At 47.7% G+C, this 21,418-nt stretch overlaps 1 protein-coding gene across 4 annotated transcripts; it reads left to right on the top strand.

Annotated features, from left to right (window-relative positions):
* The first annotated feature begins 1,133 nt into the window (after nt 1-1,133).
* Gata3 (GATA binding protein 3) lies at nt 1,134-21,067 on the top strand. 4 transcript variants are annotated; one of them, XM_032885156.1, is made up of 5 exons: nt 1,134-1,586; nt 4,163-4,699; nt 10,167-10,309; nt 15,612-15,737; nt 20,239-21,067. In XM_032885156.1, exons 1-5 carry the CDS (start codon nt 1,346-1,348, stop codon nt 20,521-20,523), a joined length of 1,332 nt encoding a protein of 443 aa, XP_032741047.1. In that variant the 5' UTR covers nt 1,134-1,345; the 3' UTR covers nt 20,524-21,067. The 4 variants fall into 4 exon arrangements, with proteins under 4 accessions (XP_032741047.1, XP_032741046.1, XP_032741049.1 ...); XM_032885155.1 differs by having other exon boundaries at nt 10,164-10,309; XM_032885158.1 differs by having other exon boundaries at nt 20,247-20,380.
* Nucleotides 21,068-21,418: the final 351 nt, after the last annotated feature.

Below are 21,418 nucleotides of genomic sequence, written 5' to 3'. Positions count from 1 at the left end.
AATGAACCGGCTTTGCTACATTTAAAGGGCCAGAGAGCGAATTCCCTCCTGCCTGTCCCCTCTGCCCCAAGCCCCGGTCGGCCTCGCCCACCCTGCCCGCGGCCCCTCTGCCCTAGGCGGCCCTTGGCGGCGCCCCTTTCCGGTCAGTAGAGGGGCGGGAGGAGGGGTAGCGGCGTGCGGGGGTGGGGGGGATGGGATGGGGGTGGAAGTGAAGTCCTGGAGCGGGTTTGGGTTGCAGTTTCCTTGTGCTGGGGATCGTGTCCCCTCCTGCCAGCGCCAGGCTCCTCCCCCTCGGCGGGGATGACACTAGAACCTCCTTAAGTTGCGTCGCGCCACAGCTGTCTGCGAACACTGAGCTGCCTGGCGCCGTCTTGATAGTTTCAGAAAGAATGCATTCCCTGTAAAAAAAAAAATACTGAGAGAGGGAGAGGAAAAGAGAGAGAGAGAGAGACTGAGAGAGAGAGAGAGAGAGAGAGAGAGACATAGAGAGCTACGCAATCTGACCGGGCAGGTCACACGCCTCCTCCTCCTCCTCCTCTCCGCTCCTTGCTACCCAGGTTGGTATTGTGACTTTTTTTTTTAAAAGTTTGATATCACTCCCTCCTCTTGGGGCTGGTTTTTGTTCCTTTGAGATTTTGAGTTTATTTTTTATTTTTATTTTTGTAACTAAAAGCTCAGTTGTCTCCCTTTGGAGGACTTGTAGTGCTTGGAAAGATCCCGGGGCCGGTGTCCTCCAGAGAGGACTTGTCCCCAAGTTTTAATTGCTTAGTCAGTCCCGGGCTCCTGCGAGCCTGGCTGTTGGAGGTGTGCTGGAGAGCTTGGCTTCCTTTCCCTCTGGGTCTTCGCGTGCGTGTGCACGTCCCGGGTGAGTCGGCCCTGCGGAAAGCTCGAGAAGACCTAGTGCCCTCCAGAATCAGGTGTTAAAAGTACTTGCAGCTCATCCAAGTCTCTCTTTCTCTCCCTTGCAGGTGATCCGAGGAGCAACCGTCTCTGAGCGCCAAGGAACCAGTGTGCACTGTGGCCACACTTGGATTCGTCTCTCTTTCTCGCTCCTTTTTTTTTTTTTTTTTTTTTTTGGGGGGTCTCCCTCTTTCTTCATTCTTTCCCTTTTCTTTCTTTCTTTCTTTCTTCTTTTTGCTAAGCTATCCCGCAAAGAATTTTCTTTCCTCCCTAAACCCTCTCCTTTGCTCACCTTTTCTATCCACTTCACTACAAACAAACCTTTAAGCGACCCCCTCTCCTGGGCCTCCGACGGCAGGACTCCGCGGACCTCCCAGGCCGACAGCCCTCCCTCTACCCGCGAGGGTTCCGGGCCCGGCGAGAGGGCGCGAGCACAGCCGAGGACATGGAGGTGACTACGGACCAGCCGCGCTGGGTGAGCCACCATCACCCGGCGGTCCTCAACGGGCAGCACCCAGACACGCACCACCCGGGCCTCGGCCATTCGTACATGGACCCGGCACAGTACCCCCTGACGGAAGAGGTGGACGTACTTTTTAACATCGATGGTCAAGGCAACCACGTCCCGTCCTACTACGGAAACTCGGTCAGGGCTACGGTGCAGAGGTATCCTCCGACCCACCACGGTGAGTCCACCTTGGTGCTGGAACCCTCTGGATCCGCGCCTGTTTTTCTGGGTCCAAGAGACCATGGCTGGGCAGAGCGAGTCAAAGCACTTAAGTGTGTTACTAGTTCATTTAAAAAAAAAAAAACAAAACCAAAAAACCGGGGGCCCGGAAATGGGCGAGGAAGCAGTGTCGCTCGTTGGGAGAGTGTGTTTTTTATAAAAGAGTGCAGCAGGCACCTCTCTGGGCCGGTGTCTTTCGGACCAGGCACTCACCTGGCAAGCGCCAGGTCCACTGCGGCTGTAGATTTTTTGCAGCCGGGGAGAAATCTCAAGCTGTGCCTGCAGGCGCCGAGCCTTTCAGGCCGGGCAGCAGTGCGGGCTAGGCCGGCCTGGAACTGGGCTCCTCCGAAGAGCTTCCAGCTTCTAGTTATCTGGTGGAAGGGGTCTTCCGTCAGAGCCTTGCAATTTGTTTCTCCTTTTGTATTTTCAGAAAAGGCCCAAACACGTGTATTTATTTCTGTTTTCTTTTGCTCCCCACTCTCAGAAGCTAGTGCGTTTGACTTTTAGGCAAGTTTCCTACCTACCGGTAGCTTGAGGAAGAGAATCTGGTGGTTGACACCACACAGGGGGAGGAAGCCTTAAACTGAAGAGAAGTCAGGTGTGCTTAGACTCTCGGCTACACAGAATTTTCCTTTTAGCTTTTAGCTTAATTGCCAGCAATCCTGGCCGCATTTTCTCCTCCGGCCTACTGTAGTTCCTACATATGCCTCAAAGATTTAGGATACATCAAAGTTTCTTTTTAAGTAGGAGTGTTTCCAGTTGCCTACTCCCCCTAACCATTCATCTTGAGAAATTTAGGGGAGTTCTGAGGTGTTTAAAAAGGAGAAAAAGAAAGAAAGAAATCCATCCTTGTGTGATTGAGACAGGGGACTCTAACACTTCCCAGCTGTAAGTTTATGCGCTTAAACGAGCAAAAAAAAAATTTTTTTTTTTTTGAAGGGAAGGTGGGAGGTTTTCTTAGCTAGCCAGAGGTCTGCTCAGGTCTCTCTACGCACAGAGCTAGCCTTGGCGCCTGTGAACTAGCCCCTCTGGTCAGCAGGCATCCTCTACCCTAGAGCCGCCAAGTTTTAAACAGTCATTTCTGCGGATGGGGCTCTCTTTGCTCGGGTTGTGTGCAGATTAGCAGTTAAGTGGAAATGAGGTAGATCAGACCTAATGTTATTTACTATACAACTTCCTGCATAAAAAAAAAAAAAAAAGAGAGAGAGAGAGAACCTTAACCCTTGGTGTTCAAGAGAATTCTCCATCTCTCTTGACTGCCCTCCCCTTCCTCTCACTTAAGATTTTAGTTTCAGTATTGTTCTTAATGGTTGACTAGAGTGTCAAATGGTGAGGCGGGTACTGGATTGAAAGATCAATAAGGGTGTAGCTATGGGCTCGGAGTTTAAAGTTTACCCTATCAGAGAGCATGGGCTTGAATAACTCATGACCACCTTAGCATTGTGTATTTTAAGTGAAGGCTAAACATGCTTGTGTATGAGTCACCCTTCAATTGAAATAAACACATAAACTGGAATTTTGTGTCTCAGGTGAAAAATTCACAGAATGCCCCGGTGAACAGGAAAATCTTGAGGGTCTAGGGGCTTCTTGGTTGGGTGACTAAAGAGAAGAGGGGTGGGGAGGGAATCCCAGAATTTAGGTCTGGATACCTTTCAAGGGTTTTTGGGCAATGAAACTTTCCTTGTAAATATCCAGTTAGGCCTTCTGGAAGCAGCTTTGTCAATTCTAAGCAAGCGTTGAAGTTTTCCACCATCAACTCTCAAAAGCACCCCACCTTCCCTTGCCTTAGGTGTTGGGAGCTGGGCCTCTCCCTAGGGTTGAGGAGTGGTGTGGTCCTGTTTCCCCCGTGAAGGCCCCATCATTCACCCTGACTTTCTTATCAGCCTGCTTGGGATTAAGTCTGCGGTGGGAGAATAGGGGCCATGGAAAGGAACCAATAAATCAAGGCAGGTTCTAGAAAGAGACCCCAGGGAATCTGTTTTAGATTGGTCATTTGGAAAGGACAAATAAGCCAAGGGACCTTTTTTTTTTTTTTTTTTTTTTTAAAGACTTATTTATTTACTTAATGTATATAAGCACACTGTAGCTGTCTTCAGACACACCCAAAGAGGGCATCAGATCCCATTACAGATGGTTGTGAGCCACCATGTGGTTGCTGGGAATTGAACTCAGGACCTTTGGAAGAGCAGTCAGTGCTCTTAACCACTGAGCCATCTCTCCAGCCCCCAAGGGACCTTTTCTTAATGTCCTTGCAACTCCTCTGGAGTATTAGGACCGGGCCTTTCGTTTTTAGAGTTGATTGGGTGTGTACAGGGTCTGCTTCTATCTTGAGGCCTGTGGGCCTGCTACTCCTGGGACCACGGAGATTAGAGTAGGTTTGAGCTCAATTGCGGTTGAGCCTGGAGGTCTGCTGACTGGGAGGTTGGGGGCGCCAGGGGAAAAATCTCCAAGTGTGTCTCAGGGCAGCTCTCACTGCGGTATTCTTTCTTTCTTTTTTTTCCTCCTCCTCTTCCCCCGCCATCGCTGGCATCGCAGGGAGCCAGGTATGCCGCCCGCCTCTGCTGCACGGATCTCTGCCCTGGCTGGATGGCGGCAAAGCCCTGAGCAGCCACCACACCGCCTCGCCCTGGAACCTCAGCCCCTTCTCCAAGACGTCCATCCACCACGGCTCCCCGGGGCCTCTGTCCGTCTACCCTCCGGCTTCATCCTCTTCTCTGGCCGCGGGCCACTCCAGTCCGCACCTCTTCACTTTCCCGCCCACCCCTCCGAAGGACGTCTCCCCAGATCCGTCGCTGTCCACCCCGGGATCCGCCGGGTCGGCCAGGCAAGATGAGAAAGAGTGCCTCAAGTATCAGGTGCAGCTGCCCGATAGCATGAAGCTGGAGACGTCTCATTCCCGAGGCAGCATGACCACCCTGGGAGGGGCCTCGTCTTCAGCCCACCACCCCATTACCACCTATCCGCCCTATGTGCCCGAGTACAGCTCCGGACTTTTCCCACCCAGCAGCCTACTGGGAGGATCCCCTACCGGGTTCGGATGTAAGTCGAGGCCCAAGGCAAGATCCAGCACAGGTAAGCGCCACCTCCACCCCTGGGAATCTCTCTTTTGCTCCCTTCTGTTTGCACTACATCCAGGTCAGGGCAAAAAAAGAGGGGGGCTTTCTTTCCTCCAAACTAAGGGTCTCTGGGAGGGCTACAGGTATCGCCTAGCCCACTTTTCTTCCATTCTTCTAGCTTGGAAAGAATGCGATGTGTCTTAATTCCTACTGACTTAGGCAGCAGAGGGAAAGCATGATCTAATTGTAAACCCCCTGCCCCATCCTCCCCACCCCAGTGAGCTGGGAAAGAAAAAAAAAACGCTAACAAAAACAAATGTAGACCCTCTCCTCCTGCCTGCGGAGGGACTTCTGGATTCAAACACTACCCTTTAGTTTCCAAGACCAAATGGAAGGCCCCAGGAATAAATCTGTAGTGTTTAAAGCTAAAACGAAACCTCCTCCAACCTAAACAAACACAGGTCCTTCCTATGACCCCTTTGGCCTCTGTCAGACCGACTGTTCCTCTTCCCTCTGCTCACAGAGGGTCACTGGGGCTATAGCCAAGGACTGTCCTTTATAGAGCTGTGTATAAATAAAGTGTGTGTCTGTGTCATTTGGGGAGGAGGCTGACACTTTGTAAAAAGAGCAGGCTTTGCATGGAAAGGGGGCTCTTAGCTGGACTTCTGAAGGCAGAAGGTGGCTCTCTGGTGGGATTCAGGGGCAAAGGAAGACAAGCGTTCTGTCTAGCCAGTTACCTAGTGTCTTTTAGGAGCATTCAGGGTTAACAGGGGCCAGAGGCCCAGCTTAGGATGATTCCTGGGAGTTGACTGGAAATCAGGTGTGAGGGATAGAAAGCCTGAAAAAGATTCTGCAGGTGTCTGCCTCTGCTTTCTCCGCTTTTCCCTTTCCCTCACAAGTGGAGCATGGGTTCCAGCGCGGGGAGAGATTTATTCCGTCGAGGTCATTGCAAGGAAAGGATACACAGGCAGAATTTTCCCTCGTTTTACGAATAAGACAAGTTCAACCTCAACGTGTGGCCACTACATTTCATTCCAAGGTGATTGTGATCAGACCGAAGTGTGTTTTCAGAAAGGGTTTTGGGAAGATTGTTATATCTCGTAAGGTGTGTTCATTTGAGATTGGGTCATCTCAACTACACAGATCGTACAAAAGAGCAATGGTTACCAAAAACAACAACCCATTGTCTATAAAGGGCTGGATGTGCAGTCCTCAGGCTGTGCTTAGGTTTGGAAGACTTCAGAGGGTCCTGGGGACCAGTGTCCAGGAGAGCAGTTTCAGGGTATTCTTTTCTTTCTTTCTGTCTTCCTCCCCGTTCTTTTTCTGTTTTTCTTTCCAGAGTGACATTCACTCTGACTGCCTGAGCAGGACTGTGTCTATTTAGCTGATATGTTTTAGCTAATCCAATTATTTTCAGACGGCTGCACGCGACAGTTGCATTGTTTATCCTGGGCCAGGAACTTTAATAGAGTCCGGATGCGGTTAGGCCGACAGAAAAACTCAGACCTGCAAGTTCAGTGCATGAAAGTAGGCAGGAGGGAGAAGGAGGTAGCCTCGTTGGTAGAGTCAAAAAGAGAGCTAGAGGAAAAGAGAGCTGAGGGAGCTGTGTGGTCTGCTAAAGGTGCCCAGGCAAGAACTGGGCTTGTGCAGAGTGAGGGCGATGGGGTAGAAAGAGCCAAGGGGGACTGTTTGCCTTCTAAAGTTCCGCTGCAGGGCTGAGATCAAGGAACAGAAGCCTGTGTGTTTTGAAGTTGCAATGGGGTTTAAAAAACAAAGCAAACCAAAAATGCTCTATACTGGCGAGGCTCTGAGGCCAGGGAAGAGCCTCATCTCTGAGGTGGTGGCTGTGAGGGGAAGGGGGGACTCGGACTTCCCAAAAGACTCTGCTATCCAGGTTTCTTTCCTACCTCCTCAGGTTGGCACAGGTTTCTTTTGTTTTGGTTTGGTTTTTTTGTCCTTAGTTTGATTGGTTTCTTTCTTTCTCCTCTCTTCCTTTAAGCTCGTGGAGGGGGGTGGGTGAAGGTGGGAGTGAGGGGCAGAAACAGGTCAGTACTAGGCCCTTTCTAAACCAGATCCTGTGCATAAAGTTTGTTTGTTTATTATTTTGGTGAAGGAGGGAAACTATTGGCGTCCTATTTCCCCCCCTTTGACTCCTTTCTCACAGTCATAAAAAGCAAGAGTGGTATGCCTGACTAGCTAAGGAGATGGCACTTTTGGAGTACAGAGGGAAGTTTCTAGAAGCCCTCAGGATGCAGAGGGCAGACTAGTCAGAATTCTTGGAGAGGGGATTCTCTTAGGTTTAGCTCCCATCCCCCTCCCTTCCCCTTTTCCTCTCCCTCCTCACCTTGCCCTCCCCTCTCCCCTTCCTTTCCCTTTCCTCTTTGCAGATACTTTTATTGGAGGAGACAGAAAAGAGGTGCTAGTTGGGATCTTTGTTGTGCTTCAGAGAAAGCTGTGGTCAGGGCCTACGTTGCTTTCTTGATGTCTTCGCTTTCGGTCTCGGATCTGTCTTTGTGAACAAAAGGCAATGCTGATGGTGTCATTCCCTTTAACCCCTCCCCGGGAGGAACCATTTTTTTTTTCTCAGTTTCCCTGACCACTTTTTTGGATGTGGGTATCTCCCTCCAGCCTCCTGAGAAAAATATCTTACCCTACACACAGCCCAGTTACAGGGTTTCGGTCAGAAGCCCAAGGGGCATTTGAAAATGGCTGTTGAATGTCAAGCGGCTTCACAGCTCTGTGGTTCTTGTCACCTAAGAGAGGTGTCTGCTTGGCAGCTCACAGCAGACAGAGGGAGAGGCAAGAGGGAGACAGAAAGCAGGAGAGTCGGGGGCCCTCCATTAGGAAAATTGGCTGTGTGCTGAAGTCACAGGCCAGGGGAAATGACAAGAGGGAAACCTACGCAAGGCAGTACAGTCGGGAAAAACGTATGGAGTGAATCAAGACAGAAAATTGCTCTACTGTGCGGGGCTGTGCCCGAGAGCAACCGTTGTAGCTCTCTGCTTTCAAGAGCCCTCTGAAAAGGAAGCCGTCTTCCTCCCTCTTGGCTGACAAAGGAAAGGAAATCAACTTGGCCACAGGCTGGGAGATCCCCTCAGCAGGGTCAGGGTACCTAGGCATTTATGCTGCTCAGGGAAGCCTCCTGACTACCTTTCTGCTGTGCCTGGTTCAGGCACCATGCAGCCAGCAAGCTCCAGTCTTTCTATAGGTGCTTATGCAGGGAAGGGAACCCAAGTGGACCCTGTGCAGACAGGATTAAAAGGCAGGCTTTGGCTGGGTCATGGCCTGTGCTGTTCCCTCCCAGAGTGTTGATGGCTGTGGATGGAGTGGACATTTGAGAAGCCAAAGCCAAAAGGCCTCTTGACCATGGCTCTACGGCTGGTATCCCCTCAGCCTCCCCACAGCCATTAGCCATATCCCATCAGGGTTTGACCTACAAGAAAGTTATCTGAGTAGAAAGCACTCTAGAATTGATGGGGGAGCCAGAAAAAGTTAACTTAGTTCCTTGGGAAGTAGCTTTGGCTGTACATGTAATGTTTTATATGGAGTCCTACGGGTTCTGGGATAACAAGGGAGAATTCTTCCCAAGATAAGGAGTCTTTTTTTGTAATCCAGATTGGGGGGGGGGATCTCTGTTTAAATCGTTTTTGAGAAGGCAATGTTTACACATGGTAGTGTAAACCCCGAGTAATGAGGATGGTAAAGTGAGAATATTTTTTATGGTTTTTCTGGCCACTTGGTGGAGAAGGTTGGAGTTAAGTTGTGGTGATAACTTCCTAGAATTGTCCCTGGAGAAGGTGATGTTACGGGCCCACAAGCGTGAACGCCCCCTCGCTCCTTTGGGTTTGATCTAGGGCCTTTTAAAAACCATTTAGTCTTTTCCCTCCCAAGGTAGATTTTGTTCCCTTTCTGGGAAGCCAGAATCCCAAATGATCTGGAGTTTCTTTCTTTACTTTGTTTGTCATTGATTAATCTCTCAAGACAAAGGGATTCCTTTACGTGCAGGGCATCAAACCCAGCGCCTGTACATGGTAATGCTCTACTGTAGACGTATAGCTTCAGCCCCTCTGCCTATATTATAAATATATAATATATAATATATATATTCTGCTTTCCCATCTATCCTGAGTGTCTCCTTCTCATTTCCTTGCCTCACCTCTTTGGTAGACCAGGTCGAGCTGCTTGCTCTTGTAGGAGGTTGAGGTCTCCACTCTCTCCTTGGCTTGAGGAACCAGACATTCTAGTGTCTCCCTCTGCATTCCCAAAAACAGAGGAGGTTCTTTGAGACAGACTCTTTCTCCCCTTCGGAGGTTGAAAAAAGTCTCTCTGGCCACTTTGCTTCCAGGAATCCATTTCTACTGAGGAACTTTCTGGAGTGGGTCCCTGTCTGGCTTTAGCCCTGCTTCTGAGAGTGAACAAACCTGACTGGGCTGGTTTTCTGTTTGTTTATTGTGGTTTTGGAAAAAGAGAAACTGAAGTTGGGGCCTCAGTTAATGAGGGGACTGGGGACTGACACCCCCCAACCCCCTCTTGACTTAACTTACCTCTCCTCCTAATCTGTGTCTGACCTTCATTCTATCCCTTCTGCCCTTTTCTCTCCAGGCTTCCCCCCCTTGCAGATCTCCTGCCTAAAGGCTGGTACTGTGTTTCCTTCCATCAGCCCTTGGTAGCCAGGCTGGGCCTAGAGTCTGACTTCAGTTCCTCTAACAGGGGCTGCAAAACTGTGGGAAATGCTGGCATTTTTTGAAGGGGGAAGCTGTGAGGAGAGCAGACGTCAATCCTGCTGGGCCTTAATTGATGACTTTGTAACTAGGGGAGTTTATAGTTAAAAAAAAAAATGTGGAAGTTTTAGCCACTCAATCAGCCAGTCGATCAATGGATACATCTGTTACCTGTTTATCTCTCTAGCCATTGGTTAATCTTTCTTTTCTTCCTGCCTTGGTCTTCGTTACTGAGACAGTCTATATAGAAGGACCTGGTAACAAACTGGGTCCCCGTTCCTTGCTTCATTTACTTTTCCTTTTGAGGAAACTGAAAGAAGTCTTTGGCTCTGGTCACTGACTGATCTGCGCACAGCATGTTCTTAGGGAAATATTTTAAGGTTCCGTTTCCCTCCTTCTTTTCCCGGTCTATCTTCCTCACCAAGTGGGACATGTCAAATTTCCTCAGTTTGTAACTGGGAAGAGTTATGTCAGGCGTGAAGGGTTGCAACTTCGTAGCGCACTAGAACCATTTCCCCACTTGCAAGAATTTGGAAACGTTTTTGGTTTTATTTTCCCTTCTGATCTCATTACCTGTCTTGGGGTTGGTTCTTTCCTACCACCCGTGTGTATCTCAGGGATAGAATTCAGATATTCAGGCTTAGGGGGAAATGCCAGGCCACTGAGGGATCTCACAGACCCTCCCTCGTCCTTCTAAGTGTTACCTCCTTTTCATAGGCTTTCCTTCCCTAAGTGACTTATCTGTGAACTTGTTTCCAGAAGGCAGGGAGTGTGTGAACTGCGGGGCAACCTCTACCCCACTGTGGCGGCGAGATGGTACCGGGCACTACCTTTGCAACGCCTGCGGACTCTACCATAAAATGAATGGGCAGAACCGGCCCCTTATCAAGCCCAAGCGAAGGCTGGTAAGTTCTTGGAAGGACTGAACTCATGTATCCGTTTTTTGTGTTTTCTGTGTTGTCTCTGAGAAAGATGGCTTTCTGCAGGAAATTGGCCTGGTCGTTTTCTATCTTTTATTTTTCTTCCTTCCTTTTTTACTCCGCCTTTTATTTCTTTTATCTCTTCTTTTATATATATATTTCAAACTAGATACAGAAAAATACTTTACATTTTCATCTTTCACGTTTACGTCACTTCTTAAATGTTAAGGATACTAACTTACTGGTTATCACATGTGAAACATATATCCTGAAAGAATAATTAAGCTTAGCAACATCAGGTCCACTGTGTCAATAATGGCTGTGTCTCGGAGAGAAATTTAAGGTGGGGAATGAAGGATCCCAGGAACCATTTCGAACATCCTCTGGAAGTAGCAGAAGGCTCTGAGGAGGCAGTTCCAGATCCAGGGCTGTAGATGAACCTCTGATACTGATGCTTTAAGATTAATAGGACTCGCAAGTTGTGATAGTGCCCTCCTGTAATCCCAGAACTTAGGAGATGGAACCACAAGATCAGGAGTTCAAGGCCAGCCTCAGCCACATACCGAGTTTGTAGCTAGCCTAGGCCAGGGGATTGATGGTGACGTCATTGAACTTTAGAACCAGTTTCTGGTATTTTTCTGCTTTTTGGTCTGACACTTTGAAAACTTTATGTAGGTGGTTCCTGTCTTGACTTGTGGTCTCAACTTCGGTTCTGTTTCGTCTGAACCACAATCCATAGGACGAGAGTTTCCTGCTCTACTGCACACGCTCCTCTCCTGAGCTTTTTGATAATTAGGAATCCTTGAGAGAAACTCAAACCGTTGAGCATTTATAAAGGCACCAAGCAGGAGGTGTCCGTCTGTAAACTCCATTCTGGAACCTTGGGCTGGCTCGGCTGGTGTGAGTGTGTGTGCCCGAGACAGTCAGAGTAATTTACCAGGGGATGACCATGACCCACGACCACGCACAAGCCAGATCAGAAAGCTGAAGTCCACCAAGCAAGCAAGTGAGCGGACGCTAAGAACTCCCCCCTCACCCCATGCAGATTCTAAGGGGGGAAAAGTGGAGCAAAACCTGAACATCTGAGACACCCCCACCCCGCTTCCTTAAAGCATTACTTGTCTTCCCTGTTAGACAGCAGCACGATTTAACACCTTTCACATCCTCTTTAGAAAAAAGCGAACTTTCTAGGGGTGGAAGTGTACACATGACAAACTTTTTTTTTTTTGGCAATCTTAGATCTCTAGGCTTCATCCTATCTGATCTTTGCTCTTTTCTCCAACACTCTCCCCCCCCTCCCCTTTTCTTTTTAGGTTTTTTTTTTTTTTTCCTTCTCCTTTCTTTTATGTGCAAAGCCAACTTCCTAGGAAAAAAGCTGCGGATATCTGAGTGTTAGAGATAACTCATAAACAACAACTCCGCTTACCCAACTTAAACATCAAGATGTTTAGACGGATCAGAACAAGAAGCATAAAAAAAAAAAAAAAAAAAATGGCTGGAGGTGTTCACTCCGAATGACTGTGATCACACCTGCAGAAGAATGCCGTGAATCACTCAGAGCCCGGCCTAAGAAAAAACCAAAAAAAAAAAAAAAAAAAAAAGAAAAGAAATAAATAAAACCAACAGCAAAAACCGTCTAGTCAGAATAAGTCGTACAATTACAGTTTTTAATTTTAAAGTAAAGAGCAAAAAAAAAAAAAAAAAAAAAGAAAGGTTAAAAAGTTCTGGAAAAACCTGAGTTTTCTGATGAACAGTGGAGCATTTGTCTGTCTGTACAGAGAACACAGGGGAAGGCTCTTCTGCCTTTACTCACCTTTCCTAGGAAGTCTGTGGAACTCTGAGTAATGATTGCTTTTAATGCTAGAGTTCGTACGCTGTCATAGGTTAAATCGTCCCCCCTGATTGGGGGAGGGATTGATAGTTTCAATTCTATTACAATTTGCAAGCGACACAGAGACACAGAGACGGTTTTCCCTCTCTTTAATGTTGGTTTGTGCTATGGTGCGTGCTATGGTGTGTGTGTGTGTGTGTGTGTGTGTGAGAGAGAGAGAGGATCACTTGCAGGAAGCGTTCGTGTTTTCCCACCCTGTGACTTCTGGGGATTGAGTTTATAGCATTGGGCTTACCCACAAGCACCCTTATGCTCTGAGCTGTCACTCCAGCCTGCGCCCCTCCCCCCATTAGATGCGCTCTACTTCCAAACATGTTGAACCTTTCTCTTTATTCCTTTCTTTTTTTGTCTTTTTCCTTTCCTTTGCCTGCCTTTGTGCTGGGATATAGAAGCCTGGGCCTGTACATGTTAAGGACACTGGAGCCGAATTTTCTGCTTTCTTCCGGTCCAGTCCCTTCACTTTGGCTCTGCCTTTCGAGCTTGCTAGTTTTGTCTTCCACATCTGCAGACCCCACTGGTGATGAGTCAGCCCATCGTGTAGTCTCTACGCTACACACTGAGACAAGAGATGACTGATGGCCAGACCTATAGTCTCTCTTCCCCGTACTAGTATTCCAGAATTTTCTTATGTTTTACAACTAGAGAGGCTTGCCTAATTTAGGGACTTGTTGATGGCCTCTGCCACTGAGTCCAGTGGTACAGCTCTGTGCAACTCTGTAAGTTTGCCTAAACTCTGTCTTACCGGACATGTATCTGACACACGGGTGTACTTATAATAGTTACAATATACTGTGAAGGATTATCTATACATGTACTGAATTCTTTCTTTAGAGTACTCATTGTATGAGTTGGCAATTATATATTTATTTACTTTATATATTTAAAATTATCGAGTTAGGAAAGCGAGTTTGCCTGCGTGGACGCAGTTGGGCTTTATCTGAATATTTCTTCGGAAATACCATTGGAAGGCGATAATAGTCACAGGCAGCGTAATTGTCACAAATGATTAGGCACTGGTTTTCAGGGGGACTTTCCTTCCAGAGGGCACAAGAGGGAAATGGTTATTTTGGTATTAAATGATCCCGTTTCACAAAGGCAGGTGGCCAAAGGCACCAGAGTCAGCGTCAACACTCTCGGGTCTCAGTGGCTTCTTTTCAAAATGGGCAACACCTTCTCGCGATGAGAGAGAAGGGCTGGTTTTAATTTCACCTCCTTACCATCCCAGAAAGAATTACTGGGGGGTGGAAAAGTCCCGAGTTTGGCTGTTTAAAGCCCACAGGACTTTGGTTGGACGACAATGTAGAGGTTTGAAAGGAAGGGAATATGTCTGCTGAATTCAAAACCGCCACTCAAAACACGTTTGGTGTAGCTCTGTGCTTGGTACAGAATCGACAGAGAATAAGGCAAGGCCACTGTAGTCTTTAGTTTCATGTTCTTAAAATCTTACCAGAATCTATTTTCCTTCCTTCTTCCTTCCTTCTTTCCTTCCGTTTTCCTTCCCACTTCCTCCTTCCTTCCTTCCTTCCTCCCTTCCTTCCTTCTTTCCTTCCTACTTTTCTCCACTTGTTTTGTCTTTCTTTTTTGGAGGCCTGGGGTTACAGCCCAGGCCTTTTGCTATTGTTAAACAGCCCTTCCACTGAGCTGACTCTCGGGTTTCCAGAACTTTCTTAACGCTGTTCAATGTTTTGCGTTCTGTTCTGTTCTTTGCTATTAATTTTGAGCTCAGGACCCAGGCTCATTTTTGAGTTAATGTTTTCCCTTCAGGGAGTATGTTAGAGGCAACAGCTCCATTGTCTTTTAGTTTTGTGTGCTCGCGTGGGGTTGTACCTGAAGGACAATCTGTATAGCTCTGCTCTTTCCTTCCGCCACTCAGGTTTAGGGATCTAATTCAGGTCGATGCCTCTAATTGTGAGCCATCTTAACAGCCTATGGTTCCGTTTTCTTTCAATAGTTCTGAGTTTAATTTTTCATTAAGAAAAAATGTAGAGAATGCACAAAAGGTAAAAGAAATTTCCCCGTGTTTTTTTTTTTTTTTTCCTTTCTTTAAAGCAGAACTAAGTAAGAACGTTTTCATTTAATTTTTGAGACAGGATCTCTATAGCCCACGCTGTCCTAGAACTTTTCCTGAATAGCCCAGGCTGGCCCCACGCTGGTTGCAATTTTGCTTCAGCTTTTCTAGTTTTCAAGAGCAGGGGTCACAGGTGTGAGTGAACCACCAAAACCAACCAAAAAAAAAAAAAAAAAAGAAACGAAAAGAAATGCGAAGCTTCACCCAGGTGGCATGGAACTAGAGCTGGGTGGGAAGGTGACGTTCAGAATGTCTACTAAGACATCCGAGTATGGCTTTGCTTTTGGATTGCCTCATTACACGATGGCTACCTGGCTAAAGGTGTCAAGGGCGGCTGTCCTGGGAGTGGCAAGTCTGAGGCTGTCAGCTGTGTGGGATGGCTGCAGGGTGATCGAGCAGGGCTCGTTGACTCAGAGCATCCTGCTCCAAAATCATGGCACCCTGAGTGCATCACACATGCACACACACACGTATGCACACGAATGTGCATGCACACACACACATACATGCTCGCTTCTGAAAGGGTAAATTTACCCTGATGTAGAACTCCACTCTCCGGAGTCAAGGTTTTGTGTGTGTGTGTGTGTGTGTGTGTGTGTGTGATGCAGTCTCTAAAATACCTGTATTTATATATCCTTATATAAATCATTATTTTAGTTTAGCATGCACAGTATTGGGTCCCATTAGGCTCTCTTCCTACGTCTGTATTAGCATAGCTTAATTAGCATAGCTCTCCTCTCCCACCCTATATCCTCAGCTAGCAGTAATCCTCCTGCCTCAGTCTCAGAGTGCTGGAATTCCAGCAGGCACCACAATGCCCCGCTAATTTAACACTTTTTGATTGGGGGTGTGTGTGTGTGTGTGTCTATCTGGCAAGCGACTTCCTAGCTCAGTTCCCCCTTGTTCTTTACTGTTCGTGTCCCCTGACAGCCAGTAGCTGAGGTAGAGATCAATAATTTTGATGGTCTTTCTTGAAAAAGAAGTCATGTGGGTCTGGGAATGACAAAAGGAAATGACTAAGAGCTTGGTGCCCAAATTAGCCGAGCTAATTGGAAGAGTTCAAGAGCTGGTAATGTTCCCAGGGAGGTCCGCACCGGAGAGAGCAAGCTCGGTCTTTGCCTGCTGAGGCCCAACGAACCCAAGACTCTAGATTGGTTGCATCTTTCTTCTCAAGGATGATCTGGGATCTTTACGACTTTCGTGTGGCCCACTTGCTAGTTCTGACTTCCGTGTCTTTTTGTTTTTTTTTTTTTTTTCAGTCTTCATATCTCTGCCGACACATTTACTGTTTGTTCCAATTTAATCCTCTCCTTTCTCCCCACCCCCAGTCAGCAGCGAGGAGAGCAGGGACTTCCTGTGCGAACTGTCAGACCACCACCACCACCCTCTGGAGGAGGAACGCTAACGGAGACCCCGTCTGCAATGCCTGTGGGCTGTACTACAAACTCCACAATGTAAGTGGGACTGGAACCAGCCGGGATGGGGGAGCGGGATCCTGACTGTGACCTTGAAACTTCACCAGTGTCCGGATCAGTCGGTTCCTTTGGAGCTGATCAACTAGCTCAGATACTAACTCGGTAGGACTGAGTTTGTTATTTGTATTTCACATGTTTTATATAGCCCAGGCTAGCTCTGGATGCTGCGTGTAGAGGGGGCTGCCCTCGAACTCCTTCTTGTCCTCCTGTTGCAGCTTCCAGAGTGACTGGATGACAGATGGCTGTCGTTACATCATGTGGTCAGACATAGTTTTGACAACATCTTTGCTGAGACAGAAGGGGTTAGAGGCATATAGAGGAAACACAAGTTTGGTAGCACGCCCATAATCCTGGCACTTAGAAGACTGAGGCAGGAGGACCACCATGAGTTAGAGGTCAAGATGGCCTACATAGCTAGTACCAGGCCAACCAAGGCTACATAGCAAGATCCTGCCTCAAAAATAAATAAACAAGAAAGGCAGGGAAGAATATGGCCCACCACTCATTTCGTATGTTTTTGACAGTTTTTATACCTGGTAAATAACATAGAACGGTGTTAAGTTTTTGCTCAGAAAACAGAAAAATCGTCAGTTCTAAAGCAAGGTCAGGTGGCGCACTGCTTTTAATCCCGTGCTCGGCAGACAGATGCCCGTAGATTGCTGTGAGTTCCGGGCCATCCTGGTCTACATAGTGAATTGTCAGACAGTCAGGACTACATAGAGAAACCCTATGTTAAAAAAAAAAACCAGAACAAGAGAACAAGGAATCATAGTTCTGTTTTGATGTTCTCTTTCATGAGGTGGGGAGTGGGGGTCGGGGGAAGCCCCCCTCCCTCACAGGAGGAAGGGAAAAAGATAAATAAATATAAACATGTGGTTTTGCCGTCCATTTCTGAGCCACATAGGGAAGCCTTGGCTGTCCCTGTGCTGTGAACTTCAGACGGTCCCCTGTGTGACAAACGTGAACTGAAATTTCATGTCTCTGTCCCAACCAGCTTTTCACTTGTGAACAACTGGGGGAAGGAGTAAGGTTGGAATGCTAGGGAAAAGAAATGGCTACTTCCGCCATCTAGACCCCATTAGCATAAGGAAACTGCCGTCTCTAGAGTCTAGCTGCCTCTACCTACCCACCCCATCCCCTTTCTTTTTTCTTTTTTTTGAGACAGTGTTTCATATTGCCCGAGCTGGCCTTGAATTCACTGTGTAGCAGAAAACAATCTCAAATGTATAGTTATTCCTAAGCCCGGCAAAGAAAGTCGCAACTCTCTTGTTCCTCAACTTCTGAAGTCCTTTGCCTTTGGCAGAGTCTGGGAGGAAGGAGGAAGAAGCAGAGATTTTTGCTTGTGGTTATTCGTGAAGTAACTCACTTTACCCAGGAATACCTGGGAATTGAAGAGGAAGCCAAGCCCCCCTCCCCCTCTCTGGGAGGAAGTTTCTTGAGATTCCTTCGGAGTCTAAACTCACATCTCTCTGCCATGGTCCCCTTCAGGGTTACCCAGTATGAGGAAACTGGAGGCCTCCTGAGGAGAATCTGTTCTTCTCCCACTCCCGGGGCCATGGTACACACAGGATTAACAGCAGTTAAATCAAGTCCTGCTTTCAAACAGGAGGCAGGGGAGTTAGAGAGGTTTGTGGTAACCATCTGGCGGGACTGGAGTATTAGCGTTTAGTAGCCTCTCCATGTATCCCCACGGCCCGTATGGGGTATTTTCTGAGCTACAACTTCCAGCCCTTGAAGAGGGTCCATGTTCCTTGATGCCATGGGAGCCTCAGCCCCACAAGGGAGAGCAGGCAAAGAATCCATTTCAGCTGTACTAGGAAAGCACATAGGGTGTGCACAGTGACATAACTACCGGAGTAGGAGTCAGGGCTGATTTCTAGGGGCCAGAGACCTTCCTTAGAGATTGGGAACACCACGAGTGACTTGGTGAAACAACCAGACCTCACAGCTCTCCGTGAACTGCCGTGTGCGTATTTCTCTACCACCTGCCTCCATGGAGTCATAGAATTCTAGGGAAGGGGCTACCTGTAACTGATTTGGGTAGTGAGGGTGAGCGGTGATGAAGATGGTTTCTCACCATACTATCCTCGTGCGTGCACGTCCTTTTGAGTGATAACATTGGATGGTGATGATTTCTGCTGGGCCGCAGCAGGGATGGAGTGAGGGTTTGAAGCTCGTGGGACGAGTGCTGAGTCATTCACACTCTTAACCTATTGACTTTTTCTCTGTCGCACACTCCTTATTCCTTCCTGGACGGTGCAGTCACCCTGCTTCAGCCCCCAAGTGCTGCAAGTTACAAGCTTAACTGTGAGGGAGAGAATTTTCTCATTCTCATGCATGTTTTTGCTTCTCTTCCTTCCCCTCCCTCTCCCTTTCCTCCTTCCCTCCCCCCCACTTCCTCCTTGTTCTCTTCCTTTTCCTCTTCTTTCTCCCCCTCCTCCTCGTATTCCTTCTCCTCTCTTCCGCCTCCCCTCCTCCCACTCCTCCTCTCCCTTCTCCCCCCTCTTTTTCCTCCTCCTCCTCTCCCTCCTCCTCCTCCTCCTCCTCCTCCTCTGCTCCTCCTCCTCCTCCTCCTCCTTCTCCTCCTCTCCCCTCCTCCTCCTCCTCCTCCTCTTCCTCCTCCTCCTCCCCCTCCCCCCTCCTCCTCCTCCCCTCCTCCTCCTCCTTTTGGCTTAGTGCAGATTTGTCCAAGGAGGCAATTTCGGTGTATTTAACGCTGAGATAATAATCTAAGGCCATTCTCTTGGCGTGCGATGTCCTCTGCCCATACTGTGTCTGCACATGTATGCCAACAGCACCTCTCCTCTTATCTGGGCGTTTAGATGATTAACTATCTCCCCATCAGCGTATCTAGGTGTGTTGTGACTAGCTAGCTATCTGTGGCTGTGTAGCTATTGGTGTAACCAGATATTATATGTAGATAGCTGGCTGTGTACATCTAGCGATCGCTGTACACAGTGGTGTATCTAGACATTATCTTAGGGAAGGTCTGATGTGGGGTGGATGCCTGTCATCTCTGTGGGCGGCGGCTTTATCTGCCTGACAACCTGGAGAAGGAGCCCTGAGACGTTTTCCTGGCACCGACTTTGGCTCTTTGGCTTTTCCTCACCCTGTCTTCCTGTCAACAGGGGCAAATAAGTTCTGAGGCTCCAGTGCAGGGCTCTGCAGCCCTCTCTGGTGACCTCTGCCTGCACTAGGAAGTCATATACTTAATGTGCTTAGAAACTTGGTCCTTCTTGGCTCTTTAGACGTTCTCTTCCTCAACTGTCATGTTGGCTGCATCCCTGGAAACACAGCCAGACATACACTTGATTCTTTGCATTAGATGCACGCCGGTGACATTCACGTGCTTGATGTCATGTGATTCACGTGAAGATGAAGAGAGGCCTCTATTAGTTTTGTAAAGTCCCATACTCGATTCTAGGTCCCCAAAGTATATGGATTTTAAAAGGATAATTAGGAACCAAGAGGATGTTCAGGTATCAAAACCTAGCATCCCCCCTCCCCCATCCAGCCTAGAACTCGTTTTCCTGTCTGTGCATTCTGGGTATATGCCAGTATGTCCTGCAAACCTAGCAGTCTTCAGAGTAGGGTTTTGCATCTTTACCCGATGCAGTCATAGTTTTAGCATGTGTCCATGAGTGGACTTTGGGTCCTGTTGGCTGTTACTAAATCCTTGTTGATAGGTTGGTTTTAGATGCTCGTGGAGAAGCGGGCAAGGGGAAAGTGCAGTTTTCAATCACTGTGGTGTTGGGTGATGTGGGCACAGGGTTATCCTTTGGGAGAGCATACTGCTTTAGCACAGGCTCCAGGGCTGTGTGTGGATGTAGCTCCTGGCAGGGTGAGGCCCTGGCTTCCATCCCTAGAACCCTCCTCCCTCCAAAAGTCTCAGAACATACACATTTCCAGGGGCAGGGTTTCCAGCACAGCACCCCGTGAAAAAGCCAGGTAGAAGAGTGACAGCCAGACCTTGCAGGGGTGCACAGGAAACCTAGTTCCCCAGAAAGATAGATTTTAACACAGGAGGCTTCACTCTATCCCGCTCCTTGTGTGACAAGTCCCAGAGAAGATTTCATCCGATAAGTAAACAAAATGGGGTCTGGCGACCCTGATGCCCCATCATCTTCTTGTGAAATATCTTAGGGAAATCTTAAGGAAGTAAGATTTGTATTTTAAGTCTTCAGACATATACTCAATACTAGGTGGGCCCTGAAAATGCCAGCTTCCCCTGATGGGATGCCGATGAGCTCAGCTGAATTGTACTTGGGGCCTGTGGGCTTTGAAAGTTATGGCAGCTGAATCAGAAGCCCTGTGTTCCAAGACCTGTACTACCTGGGTCTCTGGAAAGAAGGAAGAGGCAACCCGGAAACACACCCATGGCCTGGGGCAGGGAACAGGGCCTGTGCTACCGTGCAAAAGCTTTTATCATTTCAAAGGCGGCAAAAAAAGTAAAAAAAAAAAAAAATTGATCTTTGTTTAGATTAACAGACCCCTGACTATGAAGAAGGAGGGCATCCAGACCCGAAACCGGAAGATGTCTAGCAAATCGAAAAAGTGCAAAAAGGTGCATGATGCGCTGGAGGACTTTCCCAAGAGCAGCTCCTTCAACCCGGCTGCTCTCTCCAGACACATGTCGTCCTTGAGCCACATCTCCCCGTTCAGCCACTCCAGCCACATGCTGACCACACCGACGCCCATGCACCCGCCCTCCGGCCTCTCCTTCGGACCTCACCATCCATCCAGCATGGTCACCGCCATGGGTTAGAGAGGCAGAGCCCTGCTCCACGTGCGTGAGGACTCTCCGAGTCTGTGGAGAGGTCCTCCGACCCCCTTCTACTTGCGTTTTCGCAGGAGCAGTATCATGAAGCCCGAAAAGCGACAGATCTCTGTTTGTGAAGGCAGAAAGCAAAATGTTCGCTTCTTTTTCAAAGGAGCTCCCGGTGGTGTCTGCGTTCCAACCACTGAATCCGGATCCCATTTGTGAATAAGCCATTCAATTGACTCATATTTCCCTATTTAACAGGGTCTCTAGTGCTGTGAAAAAAAAATATTGCTGAACATTGCATATAACTTATATTGTAAGAAATACTGTACATTCGAGGAAGACTTTATTGTACCTGAATAGCTGTAAGAAAGGCATGTAAGACGCCAAGAATTTTAAGGGATAGAGGGAGAATAAAGTATGGAGATACAGAAGAAACTAAGTCTGATGTCCAAATGGGCACGCTATCAGTTTTCTTTCCCTTTAGTTGTTCGATGCATTTAAAAAAAAAAAAAAAAAAAAAAAAAAAAAAAAAAAAAAAAAGAAATTAAAAAAAGGAAAGAAAAAGAAAGAAAAATCCAAGAAAAAAAAAAAAAGGTTGTAGGCAAATCATTTGTTTCAGGCTGTGAGCCTTTGCAAAAGGAATTTCAGATGTGGGCAATCAGTGTGTCAGCTCGACCAGTCGCTCATGAGGATTTGAGAATGTCCTGTCTAGGCCTACATGCTCTGTGAATCAGTCCCTGTAACTGTTGTTTGTATGTATAATTCAGAGAAGCACCAAAATAAGAAAAGATGTAGATTTATTTCATCATATTATACAGACTGAATTGTTGTATAAATTTATTTACTGCTAGAGTTAGGACCTGCTTTTTTTTTTTTTTTTTTGGTGGTTTTTGTT

Source organism: Rattus rattus, chromosome 14, assembly GCF_011064425.1.
Source record: "Rattus rattus isolate New Zealand chromosome 14, Rrattus_CSIRO_v1, whole genome shotgun sequence".
Taxonomy (NCBI): domain Eukaryota; kingdom Metazoa; phylum Chordata; class Mammalia; order Rodentia; family Muridae; genus Rattus; species Rattus rattus.
Note: the sequence above shows the minus strand (reverse complement) of the source record. Positions and strands in the feature narration are given on the sequence as shown.